This window comes from Xyrauchen texanus, chromosome 50, assembly GCF_025860055.1.
Source record: "Xyrauchen texanus isolate HMW12.3.18 chromosome 50, RBS_HiC_50CHRs, whole genome shotgun sequence".
Lineage (NCBI taxonomy): Eukaryota > Metazoa > Chordata > Actinopteri > Cypriniformes > Catostomidae > Xyrauchen > Xyrauchen texanus.
Window position 1 is genome coordinate 9183224 of NC_068325.1, and position 25197 is coordinate 9208420.

At 38.3% G+C, this 25197-nt stretch overlaps 1 protein-coding gene across 1 annotated transcript; it reads right to left on the reverse strand.

The window, feature by feature from the left end:
• Positions 1-699: 699 nt before the first annotated feature.
• Positions 700-20932, reverse strand: LOC127640912 (sarcalumenin-like). The gene is made up of 7 exons (XM_052123623.1): positions 20868-20932; positions 10138-11346; positions 9475-9567; positions 8929-9024; positions 7383-7499; positions 7055-7288; positions 700-3059 (listed from the first exon to the last, which is right to left on the reverse strand). The coding sequence occupies exons 1-7, from the start codon at positions 20923-20925 to the stop codon at positions 2254-2256; spliced, it is 2613 nt and encodes an 870-aa protein (XP_051979583.1). The 5' UTR covers positions 20926-20932; the 3' UTR covers positions 700-2253.
• Between the last annotated feature and the right edge of the window lie 4265 nt (positions 20933-25197).

A 25197-nucleotide genomic window follows, 5' to 3' on the forward strand; every position in this document is an offset into this window, starting at 1 on the left:
GTATTAATAAATGAAGTAAATTATGTTTGATAGGGGTTTGGGTTATAGTTATTTAAAAACAAATGTGGTGTGTCTGTGGTAAGGAACATACCTGAGATTCTGTGTGCATACTGACCTTTAAACTAGGTAATTCACATCCAAGTAATAATCATCCCATGGTTCCTGTGTCAGACATACCTCATGTCCAGGTTCTGAGACATGCTGTGTTGTCAACAGGCAAAGTTTATGACACAGGAGTCTGTTGGGAGATTTGACCAACACTAACATATGGAGTCGTCATGCATGCACAGCTTGTTTTTCTTAGTACTTTGTTAGTCATAACTCAAAAACACAGCTGCAGATTATGTAAATAAACTCAAGTATAATAGAGATAATTAGTAATTATAAAATATATATAAAAATAATATATAAAAATATTTTAATATAAAAAGAATATAAAATAAATTGATGATTAGGGACATAGTATTCAGTAAAATCTCAATTAAACACTTATGAGATGTGTGTATGCTAATAATTTATTGCATATATTTCAGCCTACAATATTGGACCTTTAAGGAGTCATAAATGCTAAGAGAGGTGAGTTTTGATGAGGCATGTGAGGTTTACTATTATATATTATGTTACAATTTTATATAATTATATATTATATAGAATCCATGTGGAATATGAGATATAATATGACATATCTATATAAAACTAACAATAAATATAAATTGCCCTTCTTGACATTTTATTTGTTTATAGAAATTGATAGATTTCTGCTGCTATTTAGTTTCATTTACAGCATAAAAACAGATAAACAACATAACATAAACGGTACTTTTTATGAGGCCAAAGGTAATTGAACGGATCAGTATTTGTAATGCAGCGAGTTCAATGGTAAAATACGCCATCTAGTGGATATGTTGGGTCATCTTATGTTCACAGCAAGTACATTTCGAAATTGAATCACCAATTTTAACTTGCTGGAGATCTTAAAAAAAATAAAAAAAATTCATAATAAAAAGGGCAATTTCAGTTGTAAACACATTAATTTATTCAATCCACTCATTTGTTTTAATTCAGCTATTTACAGAGTATTTTTATATTGACAAAGTGATAGTTCACCTAAAAATGAAAATTGTGTCTGTATGATGTGTATGACTTTCTTCTTCAGAACACAAACGATTTGTAAAAGAACATTTCAGCTCTGTAGGTCTATACAATGTAAGTGAATGATGACCAGATCTTTCAAACTCCACAAAGCGCATAAAAGCAGCATAAAAGTAATCCGTATGACTCCAGTGGTTTAATACATCTCTTCTGAAGTGATATGATAGGTGTGGGTGGGAAACAAGTCAATATTTAAGTCCTTTTTTACTATAAATCACCACTTTCACTTGAACTACAGAGCTGAAATCTTCTACAAATCATCATTTGTGTTCACCTGAAGAAAGAAATTCATACACATCTGCGACAGCATGAGAATGAGTAAATGATGAGAGAATATTTTTTTTTGGTTGAACTATCCCTTTAAATGTGTCAGTTAAATGTTGACTTTAAATATTGTGTGAATCAATAGCCACAATCTAAAAGAAACATTTAATTTCACCATAGTTTTATCATGCAGTAATGTCAATATGTAACTTCTTTTTTCAAATGTAGTTCTTAACATTTACCAACAACTTTAAAACCAGTAAACTGTACAAAGAACAATAATTAATGCAAATCAAGTGGTACTGAGGTAATGGAGAAAGCATTTAGTAAAGTTACGCTTTCTACCACAGATGTTGATCACTTTTACAATGACATTCCAAAGAAAAATACAATTAAATGACATGGTATTGTTCCGCACATAAAATAAATAAGTAAAATAATGCTTTGCTAACTGGATAAAATTAGAACAAGCAAGGGAAAAAAAGAATGAGATAAATAGAAATTGATTCCCCTCGTTCATACCTGTGTTATATTGAGTGGTAAAAGTCTCTCTACGTCCTATGTTTAACTGACCTCGCATTTCTGTGAATCTTTCATCTTATTTTTTTTTCATATTATCTCTTATGCTCTCACTATATCCTCTCCCTTGCTTTTTCCATAAACTGTTATTCTCATCCATCCAAAATTCAAACCATCATTATATTCATTCATTGCTTGATGCCCTCATTCCTATGACTGATTGATTGTTCCTCCAGTAGGGATTAGAACTACACTTTTCCATACTTCCCATCTCTCCCTCTCTCTTTTATTCTCCCTCTCTCCCATTCTCTTCCTCCATCACTGTCTCCTCCAACGGTTTTTGGGTTTCTCCTTGGTCTCTGCAGCTGGCTCTATTATGGCTTCCTTCTTCACTGCCAAGCTACTGAGCAAAGCAGGTAGGTCCTCTGTGATTGCCTTCTCAATCTTCTCCAGCAGGCATCCACCTGACCAGCTGCAGTGTGACGAAAGGAGCTTAAAGCCACTGGGAGGATTCACTCCAAAGAAGTCTCGGTATGCTTCCGGTTCCGGCAAGTCAAACTTACTCACGTTGGTCTTGGCCAGAATAGACTTAAAGATGTAGAACTTGTCAGGATCACTGACAACATCACGGAACACCTCATCAGGGTCACTGAACCAGCCAAGCTTGTCATAGTACGTCTGCAGGTAGCGGTCGACCAGGAGAGCGTGGATGCGTACGCGGATGCCATGCTGGCGTATGAAGGCGATCTTGTTCTCCAAGCGGTTCTCAATTACCTGATTCAGGTCCTCCAGCAGAGAGATCTCTTCACGCATGAAAAGGTCTCTGTTGGTGTTGGCAGCATAGTCTTGTGGCCAGAAGGAGCTCACGTAGACACGAGGAGGCTCAGTCACATTAATCAGGGGAGCCATGCTCCAGAAGAGGGCGCCATACACACGCATTAGGTTCTGGGTCGTCAGACTGTCAGCCTTGTTGAGTATGATACGGATCTGTGACTCGCGTCCCTTCATTTGTCTGAATAGCATTTCAAGTTCTAATCCTACATCCAGTTTGGTGGGGTCAAAAACCAGGAAGATGAGGTCAGCACGGTCTATAAACCACTGGCACACTTCACTATAGGGGTAACCTATAGAATGACAAAAGAGCATTGTAATTATACTTGCCGAATGCAAACCAATTGAACCTAGTATTTTCTTTTTAACTAATAAGGCTTATATTGTGCCAACAATGTTTAGTACAGATTCAGTTGCATGTTGTCTAATTCAACTCTTGTATATACTTTAGGTCTTTCTTTAACTTCGGGCATTGTCCCAGGGGTTGATTTATATTCAAGCGTACTTCAACTTTTTTCCATGAAACCCCTACATTTCCATTATAAAAATACTAGTGCTGTTAGTCGATTCAAAATATAATCATGATTAAATTGCATACTTTTTAGTTGATAGTAAATTAGTACATTTGACACTGTAAATACTTATTTTCCTGTCAAAATGCATTGACAGTATTTCCATCTTAAGAAAGAAAACCAAACAAAATGTAGAAATATAATGCTTTGTTAGGCAAACAAAGCCTTCCGCAGTATAAAGATAGAAATGCGCTAAAATAGCACCAATTCAAGTCAAATTCAACGTTTCACAAAGTCTAAGTGGGAGTTTGACTGATTGAAAGAACTAGTCTCACCATATGTTGCATATTCATTGCAATGGGCCTTAAATCTCTTAAACTCTCATCCTCCACAATATTAATCAGCCGGTAGACTGTGGCTATCCCCTTTATTACAGCAATCGTTCATGATTCGCGTCAGTGTCAAGCGTGTTTTGAACTCCACATGAAAAGCGATTGTAGACAAAAATGTCTCATTCTGAGTTTTGGTGATAGTTAAGACTTTTTTTCTATGGTAATTAAAATGTGCCTTACATAGGCTGACAAATACTTGATTTCTGTCACAAGTCACATCTTAACTTGTTTTGTACATCAAATAGCATTAAGAGCTCCTTTGCACATAATTTTATCATTGACACAGAAGCGCTGTGTGTGTGTGTTTGTGGTGTGTGCATCAGTGACTCTGGGTGGACACATTGCAAAGGTTCTGCCCTTCCAACAAGTGTATCTGCTGGTTTTTTGTATTAACAGTAAATTTGTTAATCGTGATTAAGAAATATATATATTTTTTTTAATAAATCATACAATAACAAAGAAATGCAAAACATACATATATACACAATCAACATTTAAACCAAATGAAAAGATTGAAATCTCCTCCCAATTTTATATCATGAGGGGTACCAGCTGCTTGCAACATCACTTCAAGATCTATAAAAAGTCCCTGATCATCAGCGTTAGATGCATAGATATTAGCCATTAGACTTTGCCCCTGAATTTCTAGTTTATCTTTACTCTGTTTAAGACATTTTAATTGTAGATATTTATTTATCAGTATTATGACCCCCCTACTCTTACTCAAGCCTGCACTAAAGAAAAAATGTCCACCTCATATCTTCCCAAATTTTTCAGCTTCCTGTGGGGAAAGATGTGTTTCTTGAAACACTATATCATATTTCTTATGGGTAAGAAAATAAATAACCTTCCTTCTTTTTATGGGGTGCACCAGCCCATTCACATTCCACGTAAAGAGAGATAACCTACTCATATTAATATCTGACATATTGATATAATAAAAAAAAGTGTGTCAAAAACAAGATTATACAGACCACATTCCACATTCCCCAACAATCAAACCCTGAACTAAACAAACAGAAAAAAGAAAAATGTGCGCATTAAACCCACCAACGACAACCCCAACCGGCATCAATCACTCTAAACTCAAAAGCTCCATGTACGCCTACGAGAGATCCGCGACAACTTTGCCATCAGATTGCTCAAGTCTGGTGCTTCTGCACAAATTTTGTGAGGCAAAATAATATAACAGAAAATACTTTGTAAAATAGACCCCAGCCAACAGGTAGAATAAACACAAAGAACATGTAGATTCATTCACAGATCTATTTCAGAGGTGTGTTTCTACACAAAAGAAACTCCAGCTGATGTTCCTCATCAGTTTCCTCAGACAGACAAACAATTGTTCAGTGAGCCAGCTGTTTATGAGTGCAGCAGATGATGCAATTATTCTAATGTCCCTTAAAAATATTCCACAAAAACAATCTCCAGCCAACAGGAGGCATAAACACAAAAAACAATCGGATTCATCCACAACTTTCCCGAAGCAGTGTAATTCCACAAAACAAGCTCCAGCCCTCAAGCAGAATCAGCACGAAAAGAAACAAAACAGGCATCCCGGTTCCTCGGATGATCAAGAGCCAAACCGCACAAAAAAATACATAAATAAACAATGACTACTCAGCCCATCAACTTTATAAAAGACATCCTTTATTTGAGCATGTAGATATTTTGCGGTCATCCATAGTGTCCATTCTCAATCTGGCCGGGAACTTCCATGTAAATGTGATCTTCCATCAATGCATACGTTTCTTGAAGGAGAAGTGTCATTCCACAAAACAAATTCCAGCCGCTAGGCAGAGCCAATGCAAAAAGAAACAAAAATGATGCCCAGCTTCCACAGACAATCGAGTCACTGAACAGCAAGTCAGTCCACTAATATAAGAAACATCAAATGGCTTACTCACGCCAATGTATTTATGAAGGAGAGTGCCAGTTTGGGACATTTAAATGCTTTGCTGCTGTCTTTAATGTCTATTCACAGTTTGGCTGGAAACATCAGTGCAAAAGCTATCTTCCGTTGATGTAAGAGTTTCTTACATTCCTTGAACTGATCGCATTTCTCTCTTGGGAATTCGCAAATTCCAGGAACAAGAAAATATTGCGATTCTTCCAAGAAAGCTTTACTTTGCTCCTTGCCTGGCACAACACGAGATCTTTATCGGATGATCTCAGAAATTTTGCCCGAATAGATCAGAGCCTGTCTCTCTCAGTAGATCTGCAAGCCAGGACTCTGTGAGCTTATACGATTTCCAGTTTATGGCCTGATATGTTGAGAAGACTCGGGAAGAGCTCGTCAAGGAATTTCACCATATCTCTGCCTTCTTCATGCTCAGGAATTCCAACAATCCGTATGTTATTCCTACGGCTCATATGTTCAAGAAATTCCAGTTTTTCCAAAATGTGTTCCAAGTCTGTTTTGACTCCAGATAATCGATCCGCCTCTCAACATCTGCCACTCTTGTGACAAATTCCAATATTGTGACAAATTTTGTTTGTCAAGAAAGTTGACACTGAATTTATTTTCCCGACGTGCCAAATCAAGTCCCTGGTCTGCAGGCCTGCCAGAGGCTTGAACATGTAAGTGCCTTTTAATGTCTCCAGAGTCTGAGGATTTTGACTTCTTTGCCATGTTTACCTCAAAGAGCAAGTATGTAACTGGGTGTATCAAATCTCACTGGATTATAACATTAAAATAATCTAAAAAACTAGCAAAGTGTGCATAGCTAGTCCCTCACACATCTGCTTCTCGCATGACGTCACGTGTCCCTGTGATGAAGAAAAATTAATGTGTGAAACTTTTTTCATTAATTGCGTTAACACGTTCATTATGGCAGCTCAAAAAAAAAAATACAAATTATCATATTTTTAAAACTATGATAATCTTAACGAGTGAAATAAAATAATTTCAATGTTTATTGCGTTTAATTGATTTCTATAAAATTTTAAACTGTCCTACTGTCATTTCCACCACACCAAACAATTCTTTTTTCTTCAAAAGTTAGTGTACTTTTTACCAATTCAATAAAAGTGTTGATGAAAAGCATGCTGGAAATAAGATACAAGTGATGTTTGATCACAAGTGATATTTACCTTGATTTTTCTGTTTTCTTCAGAGTATTTTTATTGGCCGTCATTTCCAATCAAAATTAAATTTTGCCAGATTACACTTAAAAGTGTGTAAATATCATTTTACTGTGTGTTTTCAGGATACATAATATGTTACCCATGAAATTAGACTAAGCAAGACAACGTTGTCCAAAGTACAGTGTGTATTAAACACAATACATTGCTAAAAGTGCCCAAAGTTAAAGAAAATCCCATATACCAAACAGTAACTCTGTGATTATATACTGTTAAACACTGGGAATACTGTATTCTGACCTCTCTCTTGTTGCTTGCGGTTCTCAATGATTCCAGGTGTGTCCACAAAGGTGACACGCTCCAGGAGTTTGTGTGGCATCTCGATTCCAACCAGCTTTTCTAGGAAACCCTGTCCAAACTTCTCTAGTGGTGAGAAGGAGCGGGAACTGTCTGCTGCCATGACAATGCCCTCAATGGTGCGAACCTTCCCACCATGCATTAGTACAGTGTATTCTGAGGTTGTCGGCTCAGCTCCTGAGAAAGCAAAAGAGAGATTAGAAGGGATAGTGTTTGATGAACTAACATATGCAATATTTTAAATAACAGCTCATTAAATTCATGCATTAACCTGTGTAAAGTTGTTGTGAAGTGTCATCGAGATCCAGAAGGTAATTGATCATGGAAGACTTGCCAACACTCCAGGGACCCAGGAACAGTACCATGGGCTTAGAGGTGATCTCTGCATCTGAAGAGTGTGAAGAGAACAGACAATAAACACAGTGAATCACAGTTTAACTTCGGATAGTGGTTCAACAATTTTGAGCCTGTTTGTGGTAGTAAGTTAAATCCAATATATGTTGTATCTTGAACACTACTATCAAAGATAGTGATCGACCAGTGCCAATATCTAGAGAGCAGGGTGTCTATGTTGATATACTGTATGCAGAAATACAAAAGGCTAATTTAATAAGTGCTTAAGAAGAAGATAAATGAGCACTTTACAGGAATACATGTTTCACAGGTAGACATCTCTGGTTTTGTGCAGTTCATGAATTAAATCTACATTTATGCATTTGGCAGACGCTTTTATCCAAAGCGACTTACAGTGCACTTATTACAGGGACAATCCCCCCGAAGTAACCTGGAGTTAAGTGCCTTGCTCAAGGACACAATGGTGGTGGCTGTGGGGATCGAACCAGTGACCTTCTGATTAACAGTTATGTGTTTTAGCCCACTACGCCACCACCACTCCAAATCTATGAAATATATTAAATCGTTTTAAATCCAAGCACATTATGAAGAACACCGGCACACCTACTTATTCATGCGATTATCTAATCAGCCAATCATGTGGCAGCAGTGCAATGTATAAAATCATGCAGATACAGGTCAGGAGCTTCAGTTAATTTTCACATCAACTATCAGAATGGGAAAAAAATGTATCTCAGTGATTTCGACCATGACATGATTGTTGGTGCCAGGCGGGCTGGTTTGAGTATTTCTGTAACTGCTGATCTCCTGGGATTTGCACAACATTCTCTAGAATTTACTCAGAATGGTGTCTAAACCAAAAAACATCCAGTGAATGGCAGTTCTGCGGACAAAATATATCCAGACTGGTCCGAGCTGACAAAAAGGCTGCGGTAACTCAGATAACAGCTCGGAACAATTGAAGTGAGCAGAATAACATCTCTGAATGCACAACACATTGAACTTTGAGGCAGATGGGCTACAACAGAAGAAGACCCATCTGGCACTTCATTAGGACCATAGTGTTCCTAATAAAGTGCTCAGAGTTTGTGATGTGTCAGTATATGACGGAAGTATTATTGCTATTTGCCCTATTAATAGACTGGTAGAAGTTACAGGGAAATTGTAGAGAGAGAGAGAGAGAAAAAGTAATGTGGGAGGCACTTTCAACATGAGCTCATGCTTTTCTTCTGAGCCGCAATACTGTTTAAATGAGACTTTGCAGCATGCCAGTCAGTTATCATGGTAACACGATTGCATATAACAACAAAACAAACTGTTTTAGTCGTTTACATGTCTCAAACAGTTCCTTCAGATGCAAAACTTTCAATTTTCAGTGCTGTCAAGACTTAAAAAATACCAGTATATGCAGATTTATCTCTATCAGTGATATATCGGTGGACCACAAATTAAAAGAAGTTCACCTGACACTTCATGCTGTCTGAGCTCATTGTATTTGTAGGCATTCTCTAGGGGCTTAATTGCTGCGTTGTAGATATGTTGCAGCTTCTTCAGGGCATCTTTGGAAACAAAGAAAAATAGGGAAACAAGCAAAGAAATGAAAAGGAACATCAAATGAATGGTGGTATGAAGTTGTACAAGATACCTAAATGATATAAAAAACTATTTAAAATAGATTCTGAATCAATTATACACACAGATTCATTGAATCAATCACAGTCAAAATTCATAGTCTGTATTTTCACAATGAATTACACTACCACTCGTGCTAGTTCAGGCTCAGTTACTTAATCGCTATATTTATGATTTTTATATCGCTACATAAATTAAAGAAATGGTCCAATAAAGAAACAAAATCAATTGCTGTTTCTTTTTTCAATATGTTCTTGAAACAGCATGGCAATGAGCACAAACAAAATTGTTTTGGTTGAGCTATAATTTGATAAGTTGATGTAGATGACATGATAATAGACCTAATAATAGACCCCCTGGATACTTATGTGTCTCACCAACAAATTCCTGTGAAGGTTCAGCTGTGGCCAGACGCAGCATTTCTTCAATGTGAGACCGATCTCTCATGCCAGAACCTGGAGTATTCACCACTGCCAGAGTAAACATTGCCAGTCAATAACAGTATAACGTGAAATAATAAAATGTCATACAGGTATAATCATTACATTTTCTTTCATATGAATGGCCTCTGCAAAACAGAATTGGCAACTGTGACAATGGGTCCATCAGCATACAACTAAAAGGATCTGAAACATTTCTTACCCATTACAAAACTGTCCCCATGCAGGCCAAAGAACATATTGCTATGAATGGCCATGGACTTTTGCCAAGGGTTATTTCTGTTAGGTTATTTTGGTTGTGGGTTTATTCATGTGCCACCTTTGACCAAAGTATCAGGTGTGGAAGCACACAAGAGGAACTTAATATTACAAAATTGTACTACCCTGCCCCTGACGACTGAAACAAATATAGCTCCTTCTCTCTGGTTGTGTCCATGATAATGCATTGTGATAATTTTAGAAGATTTTATGTAAAAAGTATTTAAAATTAGAGTAACAAACGTGTTATCTCATTAAAGTGATAGTGGAAATTTAAAAGGTAGTTGAAATAAAACATTCTGTCCTAATTTACTAATTTACGCTGACTGAACCATATTTTACCTTTAGCAGATGCTTTGGGTGCTGGTTCTTCAGCTGATACCTCTTTTACTGTTACTTCTTCAGAAAGTGTTGGAACATCTTGGACCACAATTTGTTTTTGAGTAGATACAGCAAGCTCCTCAGTTACCTCTTGGGCTATTTCCACAACCTCCTCAACAACCTCAAGTTCCTCAGCAGCTGCTACAACAGCCTCTTCTGTTTCGACCATATAAGCTTCTTTGAAGGGTTCAGGTTCTTCCACAGATGAGACCCTCACACTTTCTTTCAAAATGACAGGCTGTTTTTCTGCATCTATAGCAACCTCTGATGCTCCTTCCTTCACTGGTACAGCTTCCTCCTCTTCAGGTAAATCCTCGTTCTCTGCCATTATTGTAGTCACTTCTGGTCTCTCCTCTACTTGCTCCAATGGCTCTGTGTCTTCTTCAACCTGTGGAAAATTTTGAGATGCCTCTTTGGCATTTGAAACCTCCTTTGCCACCTCCTCAGGTTGAGGGATCTCCTCAGTCTGAGAAACATCCATTTCCACCTTTACTTCCTCTTCACTCTGGGAAACCTCGTCTTCCTCAACCTTCTCTTTAGTCTGGAAAACCTCTTCTTCCTCCATGACCTCCTCTTCAGTCTGAGAAAACTTTGCTTCCTCTACCTCCACATCATTCTGAGAAACCTGCTCTACCTCATCTTCTGTCTGTAAAACCTCATCTGCATCCTCCACCCCTTCTTCAGCCTGGGAAACTTCTTCTGCCTCCTCAGGCTCTTCGTCTTTCACATGTTCCTCAACAGCCGTAGGTGCATCTACATCACTGTCTACCTCAACCTCTGGTTCTGGTTCTGACACCTCTCCCACATCATCTGCCACCTCAAGGACTTCTTCCTCCACCATTTCCTCAGATGTTTCTTCCTCAAGTTCTACCTCCTCTTCCTGAGCCTCCTCGTCAAATATCTCTTCATAAGATGTCTCATCTTCAATGAACTCTGCAGATTTCTCTTCTGAAACAACCTCCTCTTCCTCCTCACTTGAGCTGACCTCATCTGCAGTGGTATCAATATGTGCACCAGTGGTGCAAGTTTGGCAGACGGGTCTCTCTGGTGCAGGTGTGTCATTGGAGGAACTTTGGCTAATTTCTTCTGTGCCATCACAGCAGGCAAATAGCTCGCCTTCAGGCTTCAGCTGCAGAGGTACAAGTGGCTCAGTCTCAGACCCCACTGCATCTGTGGAAAAAACAAACTGAATTATCAATAATTTACTCAAATATAAGTACCCATTCATAGACAAAAAAACAAAGAATGTGTACCAAAGGCTAAATATAATTTAGATATTATTATTTTTATTTTAATTAAATATATATTTTTTTGTTTTGATCAAAAACTGATTCTAAAGAATAGAGAAGGTATTAAAAGAGACATTATCAATTACAAATGGATTGTGTGGATCTCGACTTTGAAAGCAAATTACACAGAACGAGTCAAACCAAACCTCGACTCACAACATGAAGTGAAAAGATCCCAGTGTTAAACTTCACATATTAAAATATTTATTTTGAGATTTTATGAATGGATATTGAGATTGTTCAAATAATAATGAATCTGAAAATCAGTTGTGAATCACTGCTCTACAACATCACAGTAACAAACAAAAAACATTCAACCATGGAGACTGTTACTATTGTAAATCATGTTAATAACCATAATATCTGACTGTTTTACAATTTTAAGTAATAATCTGGGATTTGGATTGGAACAATCTTTGATTAGAGTAACAGAGCTGCTTTGATGCAGAAAATGAAGTCTGTGGCAATGGCCCATCTCTGTGATTCAAGTGTTGATGAATGCGCTGGAAAAGAGCAACAGTAAATGCTTTTCATGTGAATCACATCCTGAAATAGGAAGCAGAGCTTGCAGAAGAGAACGACTAGTTCTGTTCATTTGGATCATCGGAGGAAGGTTTATTTTTCATCCCAATCTCTGGTGCAGTGACAGGCACCTTTGATAAAGGTCTTAGCATGGTGGCTTTGTACTCACTTTCCACTTCAAGGTTTAAAAGTGACATGTGTAATTTTTCAGTGTTAAACTAATTTGTATTGCCATTCATATGTAGTTTTCCCTGTAAAGTATAAACACTGTGACTCTTTGGATGTAGGATTTTATGTGTAAACTTGCTCTGTTGACAATTATCTCATCATGTACTCACTTTAAGGCCATCCCAGATGTGTATGACTTTCTTTCTTCGCTGAACACAAATGAAGATTTTTAGAATAATATCTCTGCTCTGTAAGTCCATACAATGCAAATGAATGGTGACTAAAGATTTGAAGCAACAAAAGCTAATAAAGGCAGGATTAAAGTAATCCATAAAACTTCAGTGGTTTAATCAATGTCTTCTGAAATGATACAGTCGGTACAGACCAAAATATAACTTTTTTTCACTCTACATCTTGCAATTGCATTCTCTAGGCATGATTTCAAGCTTGATTACACATCCTAGTGCTTGGCACATGTGCAGAATGCTAGATGGCATTAGGAAGTGTAATCGAGAGCGCCATGGAGACTGCTGATGTCACGATTTATAGTAAAAAATAAGTTATATTTTGGTCTGTTCTCACACCAAACTGATTGGATTGCTTCAGAAGACATGGATTAAATCACAGGAGTCTTATGGATTACTTGTATGCTGCCTGTATGTGTTTTTTGGAGCTTCATAGTTTTGGTCACCATTCACTTGCATTGTATGGACCTACAGAGCTGAGATAATCTTTTAAAAATATTTGTGGTCAGCAGAAGAAAGTCATACATATCTGGCATATGGGGGAGTAAATGATGAGATAATTTTAATTGTTGGGTGAACTATCCCTTTAAGCATCAACCAATCAGCACATGTAGATTTTTGCCCCATTCCCCATGTAAACACTTTTACCACCGTTCTTACCGGCTAATCTAAAGTGTTCAAATGTTGTGCACATGACTGTTGAAGTTTAATGTCCAAAGCAGAGAATAACTCAATGATTTCAAATCAAATGTAAATGTAGTTTTCTTGTAGGTAGTTTACAGCCCCAATTCTGAAAAAGTTGAGACAGTATGAAAAATGCTGATAAAAACAAAAAGGAGTGATTTGTAAATTATATTCACCCTTTTCTATATTGAAATCACTACAACTACACATTATATGACGTTTTTCTCTGTGAATTTCATAGTTTTTTTATGTACAGTAATTTCAAATCAGATGATTGCAACACGCTCCAAAAAAGTTGAGACAGGGGCAATTTAAGACTAATAAAAATCTGATGAGTTAAAATAACAAGGTGAAGTGAAACTGGAGATGTTTAAACAGGTGAGGCAATCGTGTCATAGCATATAAGGAGTCTCCAAAAACAGCCTAGTTCTTCAAGAGCGAGGATCATTCGAGACTTGTCAATTTGCTAACAGATACTTCAGCGAATAATCCAGCACTTTGAGAACAATGTTCCCCAAAGACAAATTGGAAGGATTTTGGGCATTTCACCCTCTACAGTGCACAATATATAATTAAAAGATTCAAGGAATCTGGTCAAATTTCAGTTCGTAAAGGGCAAAACAAAACCCACTTTTGAATGTGTGTGATTTCCGATCTCTCAGATGTCACTGACTTAAAAAATATCATTCATCTGTAATGGATATCATGAACATGGGCTTATGTTAGTCAACAACATTCGCCGCTGCATCCACAAATGCAAGTTAAGACTTTACTGTGCAAAGCAGAAGCCATACATCAACACTGTCCAGAAGCGCTGCCAACTTCTCTGGGCTTGGTGTCATCTTATATTGAAAGTAGAACAGTGAAACTGTGTTTTTTCGGTCTGAAGAGAAAAACAAAGCTGTTGTGTGTTCCAGGCCAAAGAGGAAAAGGGCCATCAAAGCTGTTATCAGCATCAGGTCCAAAAGCCAGTGTCTGTATGGGCCAGGGGTGTGTCAGTGCCCATGGCATGGGTAACTTGCACATCTGAGAGAACACCATGAATGCAGACAGATATTATACATTTTGGAGCAGCATATACTGCCATACAGCACTGTCTTTTCCAGGGACATCCATGTATTTTCCAGCAGGACAACTTCAAACCACATACTGCCTGGGTTTCAAGTGTATGGCTGTGAAAGTAAAGAGTGCGGGTGCTAGATTGGCTTGCCTGCAGTCCTGACTTGTCTCCAATTGAGAATGTGTGGTGCATTATGAAGCACACCCTATGGCAACGAAGAGCCCGTACAATTGTACAGCTAAAAATTTGCAGAATGGATGAATGGGGGAAAATTCTACTTTCTAAACTTTCAGTGCCCAATTGCTTAATAAGTGTTATTAGAAGAAATGGTGATGTTTCACAGAGAGAGGAGAGAGAGAAAAAAAAAAACACTTACTCGCCGGTTCTCTGATACACTCGACTGTCCCAACTTATTTGGAGCGTGTTGCCATCATCTGATTTTAAATTACTGTACATTTAAAAAAAGCAATGAAATTCACAAGGAAATACATCATATAATGTGTAGTTGTAGTGTTTTAAATATAGCAAAGGATGAATATAAATGTAAAGGGAGGAGGCAAGAACCGGCTTGACGATATATATATAATAGTTTAATGAAGAACTAAACAAAAAGACAAACACACACAAAGGTGACAGCTGCCCGTAAATCTCTCTCTCTGTCCCACTCCAGTCTCCAGTCGGCCTTTATCCCTGAGGCTCGATTAACCTGATTAGGGCCCGGGTGTGTAGCATCATGACCCGGCCCCACTCTCAGCCCTGTCAAATTCCTCCCTCATTCTCTCAGGTCAGGGAGCCCCCGGCATGACGTACACCCCCCCTTTTCCCCGGGGAGGGGCGTGCCTAACGCCCCGTCTGCCGGCAGGTCATCCCCATCCAAACATTTTAAAAAAGAGAGGGAAAGGCCATCATGGTGCGGCAGTGGGAGAGAGAGAGAGAGAGAAAAAAAAACACTTACTCGCCGGTTCTCTGATACGCCTTAGCTTGGTCCTCGGCCACTCCTCCACACTCTAATGGACGATAGCCACGCCTCCCCAGACGGATCGAAGGCAGACCTCCGGCCCCTGGCTGTCGGAATGCCCCACCTTGTTTTTGGTGGACGGTAGGGGTCTGCCCCGCCCCTAGCAGCAGTAACTGCTCCAGGCGGTTGATTGGGTGCCCCTCCTCCCCTCGCGGTCAGTGCCCATTCCTCCACTTCCAGGCTCCTCCGGCGGATGGCCGCGGCTGCTCCGTTGGGGTGGATGGTAGTGGCGAATACTCTACTATGGCGCATCCCTCCTCCTTCCTGGGTTTCGGCACCAGTGTAAATGGATTAATGGAAAGGAGGAGGCGAGAACCGGCTTGATGATATAAATAATAGTTTAATGAAGAACTAAACAAAAAGACAAACACACACATGGGTATCGGACAGCTGCCCGTAAATCTCTCTCTGTCCCACTGCAGTCTCCAGTCAGCCTTTATCCCTCTCTGCAGCTTGATTAGCCTGATTAGGGACCGGGTGTGTAGCATCACGACACGGCCCCGCCCTCCGCCCTGTCACAATAATTTACAAGTCACTCCTTTTTGTTTTTATTAGCATTTATCATACTGTACCAACTTTTTCAGAATTGGGGTTGTAGTTTAGGGCAGGACTTCCTGTTCATCTAAAAATGGAAATGTGGAGAGTCCTTATTTTTGCGTTTGTTATGCTAGTAGAGCAGAAAATGCGTGCTACACTTTTAATGTCATGTGCTTACTCTGAAGAGAACAGCTCAGCTTGATGCAATTAGTTAAATTCACATTTAAAAAATGGGGGTGTTAAAGGTAGATTCATATTGTTACGTTAGACTAAGGTTTATTTTGTTACACACTGAAGTGTTTTCAGTTAAAAGTTATATGTTTAATGTACTTGCATGGGCCTTTACATATTAAAGATATATATTACTATATTGAATGTACATTTTAATGCCATTCATTCGTATATTAAAAAGTGAAAATTTGCATTTCAGAAAGACTTGTTCATTTGAGTGTTAAATTAACCCCTGAGACAAAATTCCAAACTGTCAATGTTTTCAACTAAGTATGACAAACCCCCAAGCCAGCTGACACTAGCGAGGTGTCGTACACCATGCACATTTATGTGACATTTGAAAGGCCTGCTGAAAGCAGAGGGCACTAGATTGTCTATATTTAGTGCAGAGAAATCTGTTTCACCCCTGTCATTCAACATGCTGTAAGACCTCTGGCTCATAAAAAAAGGCTAAGGTGTTCCTTGGAAGTCTCTAATTGATTAAATTGGCTCTAGCAGCCAGCCAGTGTGAAATGTTTTACACTAATAATCTTGAAGACCCAGCACCGGATTACGGTTGTTTATTGTATTCACAGTGCACTTTATAACTCTATTAATAAACTACATTGTGTTTAAAATTGCGTCATTACCACATAGCTCAACTTATATAATGGCATCACAGACATGCAACAAGACCTTCTACAAAGTCAAAGACAGATGTAGGGAATGATCCCTTCATTGATTTATTTGATCTCTCTATGACGTCTTTACTTAAATGTCACGGAAATAGAAAGGCTGGTTGTTATGTGCGGCAGAATTTGCTTGTGGAATTTGTACTATATAGTGAGTTGAATAGCTCAGGATCTGCTGTAGGAGGTCATGTTAATTTAATTCAATTAAAACCAGAGCTAGTGGTAGGAAAGGGAGTCACAGCTATGTTCACTTAGGACCAGCTATATTCACACAGGTATCATTTTATTTAGATAGCAAGCCAATGTCTGGGGAGCTCTCTGTTACAGAGGAGGAGGAGCTAATGCTGTAATTTATATAGGAATCTTCAAAATTGGTACATTACTAAAATAATAATTGAAGAAATTTACAACAGGGCCCAAGTTAGTTAAATTGCTATTTATTGAACAAATGTAATAATCAACAAAAGTAAACTTTTGTAAGAGTAAAAATCGATATCGGGATCATTCGTGAAGATTGCGTTTAATTGGAAAATCTCTATTTTTACCCAGCCCTAGCAGCTCTAGCAATTACCTCTTTTTCCTGTTGAATTAATTACACCAATCTTGACAGCTGTGGTATATGAGCTAAATTATCTCAAATAAAACCAACCCACAATAAAAAAAATGTGTATGTCTGATATAACAGTGAAAGTGAGAATAACACTAAAAGTGAGTTTCAATAAAATAAATTACCATTTTTACTGTAAGTGTTTAGTGACTTAGATTAGCCCCATCCCCGCAGACAAGATATTCTGAGGTGAGGATAGGAATGGACAGGTGCCCAGACCTAGGTCTTCACAAGGACACAAATAACCCTTCACTGAAAAAGAGTTCTGTTATTTTCAGCCAAAATGACATTGCTGTTCAGCTCATCAGCAGTATTAGCTGAATATATCTTTCTGGTAAATCAAGACTCTGTCTGTCTTTAATTTCCTCCTACATCAAACCATTTTATTCCTCCTTCCTCTAAAAAAAACCCTCTGTATTTTACTCTAATGGCTGAGCAATGATCCACAGATTAATTGCCTAATATTGTGTAGGTCCCCCTCGTGCCGCCAAAACAGTGCCAACCCGCATCTCAGAATAGCAGAATGAGATGATATTCTTCTCAACACAATTGTACAGAGTGGTTATCTGAGTTAACATAGACTTTGTCAGTTCAAACCAGTCTGGCCATTCTCTGTTGACCTCTCTCATCAACAAGGCATGATTGTTGGTGCCGGACTGGCTGGTTTGAGTATTTCTGTAACTGCTGATCTCGTGTTATTTTCACACAGAACAGTCTCTAGAATTGACACATAATGGTGCCAAAAACAAAAAACATCCAGTGAGCTGCAGCTCTGTCAATGGAAACACCTTGTTGATGAGAGAGGTCAACAGAGAATGGCCAGACTGGTTTGAACTGACAAAGTCTATGTTAACTCAGATAACCACTCTGTACAATTGTGGTGAGAAGGATATCATCTCAGAATGCTATTTTTTTGGTGGCACGAGGGTTAGTGGGTTTAATGGGTTAGTCTCTGGTTTTGATGTCAAACGTTAACAGGCATGCACACACTATGCAATGTGAAATTAGGGTAATGGGCAAGTATCTATGTATGCCATTCGGTTTATGCTTAGACCGTTTCTGACCTTACTCAGATAAAAAAAAACTTTACATGAAGTTACGTGTTGTTGGCTTATTAAGCATATTCGGTGTAAGATGCAAACATACTCAATGTTTAGATTCGCTTGACCATTTGTGTGCCAATTTATGTATTTTACTTTGTTTAAAGCAAACAGCATTAGTGTGTAAACATTATGTGAGGCTATATGTTTTTAGAGCAGGCCGAAAACCTAATTTGCTGATGTAAATATTGTATGTCTTTTTTTTTTATTATTGGTTTCTGTAGTAACATTGTTTACTTTGACTTCTGGGAGAAGCATGTGTGTTTGGCTGGTGTGAGTTGACTGTACAGGGAAGCCCCTGTTGCTAAAACAAGCTGCATACAGTAGCATTGGTGGACAGAGGCTCTAAGTCCTACTGTTAACATAATGGTTGCCCCTACAAGGCCATCAGGACAGAAATAAATTCTGATTGAGACTGTACACTGTGTGTGTATATGTGGATAGAGAGTACAAGGGGGTGTGTTAGCAGAGCTGTGAAGGGGGAAGGCCAAAATGTGTGTATTTGCGACATGGCCACGCAATTGCCCGCAAAAAGTGTCTGACTCTAGTGCCGCACTCTAGGCCGTACCACCTGACTGTAAAGAGAGAGAAAGTGAAGAACAGTGCAAGGACAGACAAGGATAACCCTTACAGCCGAGCAATGGAGTGCTACTGCCTCAGATAATTTAGCCTACAGTATTTGGTTTTCTATTACCGTTGAGAGACAAGTAAGCCACCAATAGTGCAAACAATGAGCTGACAGTTGCCCTTAAGACCAATGGATACTCTTGTTTTCCATGTGCGCACAGTGCATGGGATGCAAATATCATCATTAGCACAGTATGTACGGACTGTCCACGTGCAGTCTATGTGCTTATGATTTTGCACGTCATTGGCGCATATGCCTGGATTTGACAGTGCTGAAAGAGTGTCACAAAGTAGTCATAGTGCGCATGTGCCAAATGCGTCCGTATGGGCTAGCAGTCAAAAGGAGCATACTTTGAAAGGCTATACACTCGGCCATGCGTGAGAACAATCAAAGTTAAACTATCAAAGTCAACTATCATAAATTCAGTAGCTGGCTTTGCATCTAAATGATTCACATTTCTAAAAATTAGACTAAAGAAAATATGAGCCATTATCTAGAGGGAGCTGCCTTGTCATGATGGAGCAGCTGAATGACCTCCTTGCTTTGGGGAGAGTTTTATTTGCAGGATTGGAGCAATTGTGCATTGTTTAATTAAATGCTGCCAGGAGACGCCTCAGAATAAGTGTAATATTATAAGGGCAGAAATGGGCTTTGATGCCCTTATACCTCAGAGCGCCTGTGCTCAAAACTACAATCACCTTTTTTTATACCCACATTAAAAAGCAGCTGTGAGTTAAACACTTCCGAATGTGAATGGCTATTTTGAAGAAGTGTGTTCCACGGTCAGATCTTTCATTGGGCCAGTCACAATAGGCTATCGCACACTAATAACACATGCACAAATGGTCAACACACATCATAGTTTTGCAAATAAACTGCTTCCATCAACTTAATGCGCATTTTAACTAATGCAAAACTCTATAAAATCCACCTCTGCCTAGTGCATTCAATTTGGAGAGTTTATTCGCATATAAAACGTTTAAATTGAGGATTTCTTATGCGAAATTTCAAAATGCTCATAAAAATTGTTGGATGAAAACCCAGCTAATGAAAAAAAAAGCATTTTAGGGTGAACCTAAAAATTTAGAAATGTAATTTTTTTTTTCATTGCAACCTGACTTTGGACAAACAGCTGTTCAATGCAATGTTAATCCAAGATGTCTTTAATGTTATCCATCGAGCCACATATACAGGACATCGTAAGCTAGCCAAAAGTGTATTTGATTATTAAGATGTATAGAATTCTTGGGTGGGGTTGTGTGTGTGTGTGTGTGTGTGTGTTTGGGGGGTGGGGTGCTCTTCATACTTTCCATCATGCCAGTCAGAGTCTGAGAATTCACAACACACTCGTTTCAAAGGGTGTTCAAGAGAACTGCATAGAAATAAATACAATAGTCTAATTAAACCATTATTTTTAGCTGACTACTTATTAAACTGTTGTCTAATAATGTTCGAAAGCATGAAATCGTCTTGAACTGATCACACTTGAGATCAAAGGGCAATGGTCAAATTTACTTTAACTCAAGTATTTTAAGAAGGCAATAATTAGAGGAAATTACACTACCAAGAATCCACCCAAACTCAAACACATAAACACTCTATAAAACCGTTATTCTCAATTTGCAATCTAAGAATTCCCAGACTGCACATTCATTACTCCATATGCACCATGGTTAATACAAGCATGCACAGAAGCAGGGGCACTCATATCAACCAAGGAAAAGCAATCTGTTAGGGGTTAAAACAGTAGGATTTGAGACACTGTATTTATCCTGTGCTAAATCTGAGGCCTGAAAATTCAGGGCAAATGCCACAATTCACAATATCCAATATAGTGAATTATATATTGAGGCCTTTGGAACCTTTAACTTCAAGTTTCCGCTGCGGACCATCAAGCGAATTTTGTTTCCAAGCGACTCAATTTCTCTTACCTGCAGTGGTGAGAGCCAGTAGAGCCAGCAGGTAGCAGACGGGGAGTAAAAGTCTCATTTTGACTGCCAGGGCTGGTCAGTTCACTTTTCAGTCTATATATACCCCACAGACAGGCAAAGGGGGCATGTGGAGGGTCTGGGGGTGGGGCGGTGCTCATGGTCATAAGAGCATTCGTACAAGCATCAGCAGTAAGAGCAGCTGCCTTCTGCAATCAGAAGACCTGTACGGGGGGACCGGGGTTGTTAGCTACAGGGGTTGGATAATAGAGTTAATGTCTGGTAATTTTGAAATTATTTCACAAAAGTGAAACATCTAAATGTTCACTTTCTTGACCTACACTGATTGATTGAATGTTTGACTTATACAAATGATAGAAAACAAACATGTTTGGCACAAATGCATAACATAACTTAACCATTAATTAACAAAAGACAATACATATTTGGTGACATTTAATGCATTTATAGAACTTAAGCTTTTATTTGAACCTACTTTTGGTATTTCAACATTTGTTATGTTTATTTTGTTGATTCATGTTTTTCATGTCTTTTATTTTGAAAAGTTTAGTTCCTGTTTCATGTCATGTGGTTCCCATTTCATGTGATTTCATGTTTCCCTCCATGTTCATGTGTCTTGTTTTCCTTGGTTGATTGTCTTGTTATCTTGTTTAGAGTTCTTTGTGTTTATTGGTTATCATTGTCATGTGTTCTCCCATGTCTTGTATATAACCCTCATGTTTTCTATGGTCAATTGTCAGGTATTGTTGAATGTAACTTTGGTTGTGTTTGGTAACGTTGTCATGCCAAGTCAATTCAAGTTCATGTTTCATGTTTCACGTTTCACATTTATAGTTAGGGTTTTTGGATCTCACTTTTGTTAAATAAATTGCACTTGAGTTCTTCACTCCATCGTCATCGTCTTTGTGTTTGCTAGCGCAACATCGTTACAGAAATACCTGACTGACCAAAATTAACCCAAAACTATTTTGTTTCAGCTCTCTGCCTTTTCAACTGAATTATATAGCATCTATAATGAAAAAAAAAAACTATAAAATTTAAAGTTATTATAGTACCTGCTGTGAGTCAATTCTTTTATTTATAAAATGAAAATGGTCAATACTTATATTAGTGTAATTTTTATTTTCTGAAATAGTTTTGCATTCCCTTACAATAAGATTTGTTCACCCTCTCAACAACATTTGCCGCCCTTGCAATAAGTTTTGCAAAATATATATAAATATGGTTACTACACTCTACAATATAATTAAAATCATAGTTTAACTATGGAATTTGTATAATAAAACCATAATAACCACAAAATTGTGAATTTTATAACCAGTTTACATTTTTCTGTATTATCACAATGGTTTCACTACGAATATCATGGTTAAAATATAGTTACTGTAGTAAAACCATGGTAAATTTATTGCGAGGGAGCACAAAGCAATTTCAGAAAAAAAATTCCCGACCGGTCCTCTAAGGGGCTCTGTATAGTTTGAGCGTGCCGCTAATATTTTGAATTGCCAAGAGATATGAAATATAATATAAATGAAGATGCAATATTTTTTTTTCTTCCAATTTTTAGCTTTGTTTGAGGTGCAAAAAACTACACAACAGCTTTTAGTCATGGTTTTTGTTGTTAAATATGTCTCCCTGTTTACCTCATAGCAGGAAATTAGTAACTTTGGCAACATAACTCTTGTGCTCTTGCATCTTCATGAGTACTGTTAGATTCTATGCTGTCAGAGAGGGCGTTTGTGACATCAGTGACTAAAGGGTATAAAAACACTTATCCACAGATGACTATTGATTACTGCACAAATCAGATATGATGATGACGCACTCAACAATGACTCGTTCTCTGATGATCGGCTGCCAGTCTACTGGAAGCAGCAGGTGAGCATGCTGCTTGAACAGAATAGCCAGGCTGAAGCCAATGTCCAGCAGCTACAAGAACAAATTCAAAAGTGGGACTTCATGACCTTCACCTTAAAGGACTTGATGAGGCAGCTGGAAGAATCTTTGAATGATAATATGGCAAATTTGGAGGAGTGAAATTGCACCCTCACACAGCTGCAGATGGAACAGAAAGTCAAGGATGAGCAAAGGGCCAAGAAAAAGAGAGCCAAAGAAGAGTTAAAGATGGCCAAAGCCCAGCTAAAGTTGGAGTCAAAGTGAGCCCTGGCCCAGCATAAGGTGGAAGAAAAGAAACAAAGTCTAACTAGGCTGATTTGAGCATATGGAGATGGCTCAAATGGTGATGGACCGCAAAAGCTGATCATGACAGCATTCAAGTGAAAGTCTCTTTAAAACACACTTTTAAAAGTACCTATTCAGAGCAAAGTGGGCAGATGGAGTCTCTTACATATGCTTTGGTCCTGTCCAGATTTGGAGGCATAATGGAAAGGGGTCAAGGAGATTTTTGCCATAGTTGTTAGTATGCTGACATGCCCCTGGAGCCCAGGCTTATCCTGTTAGGGGACACATTGATACTCGGTGAACAAAAGGGCATCAACCTTAGGATGGCCCTTCTAGCAGCCACAAAATGTATAACATTGAAGTGGAAGGCTCCTGAACCTCCCATCACCTCCATGCGGACAAAGGAAGCATCCTCTTATGTACCAATTGAAAAAAATAACATTTCTCTTCAAGAAATCAAGAGACGTCAAGAGGTGTTTCAAAAATACTGGAGCAACTTCCTCTCTTATCTGGGAATAACAACAGGGCAAAGTACAAAAGTCTCAACAAAAAAATCTAACTTTCCTTAGTTGTTCTATTTATTCATGGTTTACTTTTGGCACTGTGGGTTGGGGGGTTGGGAATGTGTTGTTGTTGTTTTGTTTTAGTTTTTTTGTTTTCATGTGTTGTATGGGTGAGGTCTGTTAAGGTCAATTTTGTATGTTGTATTGGCATTAAACTACGGAACCCAATAAATACAATGTTTAAAGAGAAAAAAAGAAAGAAAGAACTCACTACTTCAGAAAAGAAAGGTTTAGGAATACTAAAGAGGTGTGGGAACAACTCCTAAAAATAGATGAGGTACAGGGGTGGAATGAGGTCCCGGGTCACTGTAGACGTGAGGTATGCATTAAAGGGTTAAATGATGTCTCATGCTGCTGAAAACTTTCATGCCATGCACCATCATAGGCCTGCCCTCTCAGCCCAGTGGTGGATAAGTTGAGTCTGAACAATACATCCTTCATAACATTTATTAGGGTTCTGATATTATAGACACTTCATATAGGCCAACAAATTCTTCATGGACTATCAGACCATGATCAACACATCTCAGAAGGCTTGATTCCTGTTCCTTTCCCAATACATTTTGGATACATATCCATGATGACTGAATGACTATTTGAAAGTGAATTGATGTTTTGTGCAATTCCACGATTAAGAGAATCACTGAATAGATTGTGGATTCCATTTTGAATTTGCAGACAAGTATAATCACTTTTGAAAGAGAACATTTACTCAGGCTAAGATCATCTTCCAACTTGTGTTTCAGAAGTTGAGCAAAGATTCCCTCATCATCATCATCATCATCATCATCATTATCATCATTATCATGGCCTCTAAGAGATAAACCTGGTCTTGCCTAGAGCTGCACAGCAATGGTTATCTTTAATATGCATCTCCTTGCCTCCTCTTGCTGGGATGCCCATACATAGATCTTGATGTGTGTTGTTATGTCTGTCTTGTGACATTCCAATCCAGCATGTAAATCAAATCTCTCTAAGGACTTAATCCAGTTTTTAAGCCAGAGCTGAATAAGGTGGTTTCTATGGTTTTAGCAAGTTGTGATGTTTTGTTTTGAAAGGTTGCTCCATCAACACCAGGCTCAAAATCAAAGGGCTCTATTTCCATGAGTGCACAGCGTGCTACGACTGTGTGCAACGCCTTATCCAATTTTCGGTAGAGCGCTAATTCTAAGTGCAATTTTTGTGCAAGCGCAAATGGGCGTGGGTGGGAGTGTTTGCACTACTGAGGGTGTAGGCACGCAAACGGTGGGTGTATTGTTTGTAAAGAAAGTGGAGCAAAGCACAATTTGCTATTTTCCAAAGAATTTGGTCATTGTGCCAAGACATTTCAATACCACTACTGAACTCAAAGTCCAAATTCATTTCACCAGCAGATGGTAATAAAGTTAAAATTCTAATTCTGAAAGGACAGAGCATCAAATAATATTCTTGACAGTCGCTGTGGAAGCTGTTTGTTGAAACAAAACAATATGAGATTTGTGTTATATTTTCTAGAGGTCATGGTTCATTTTGTCAATTATTATTATTATTTTTATTGTTTAAGTCACTGCATAAGGGGCTGGTGGAAG

Excerpts from the sequence above, each read along its gene's own strand:
- LOC127640912 (XM_052123623.1), bottom strand. The coding sequence starts at position 20,925 with ATGAGACTTTTACTCCCCGTCTGCTACCTGCTGGCTCTACTGGCTCTC. Across the intron at positions 9,025-9,474 it reads ACCTTCACAGGAATTTGTTG|ATGCCCTGAAGAAGCTGCAA; the intron begins GTGAGACACATA and ends TTGTTTCCAAAG. Across the intron at positions 7,289-7,382 it reads TTCACAACAACTTTACACAG|GAGCTGAGCCGACAACCTCA; the intron begins GTTAATGCATGA and ends TTGCTTTCTCAG.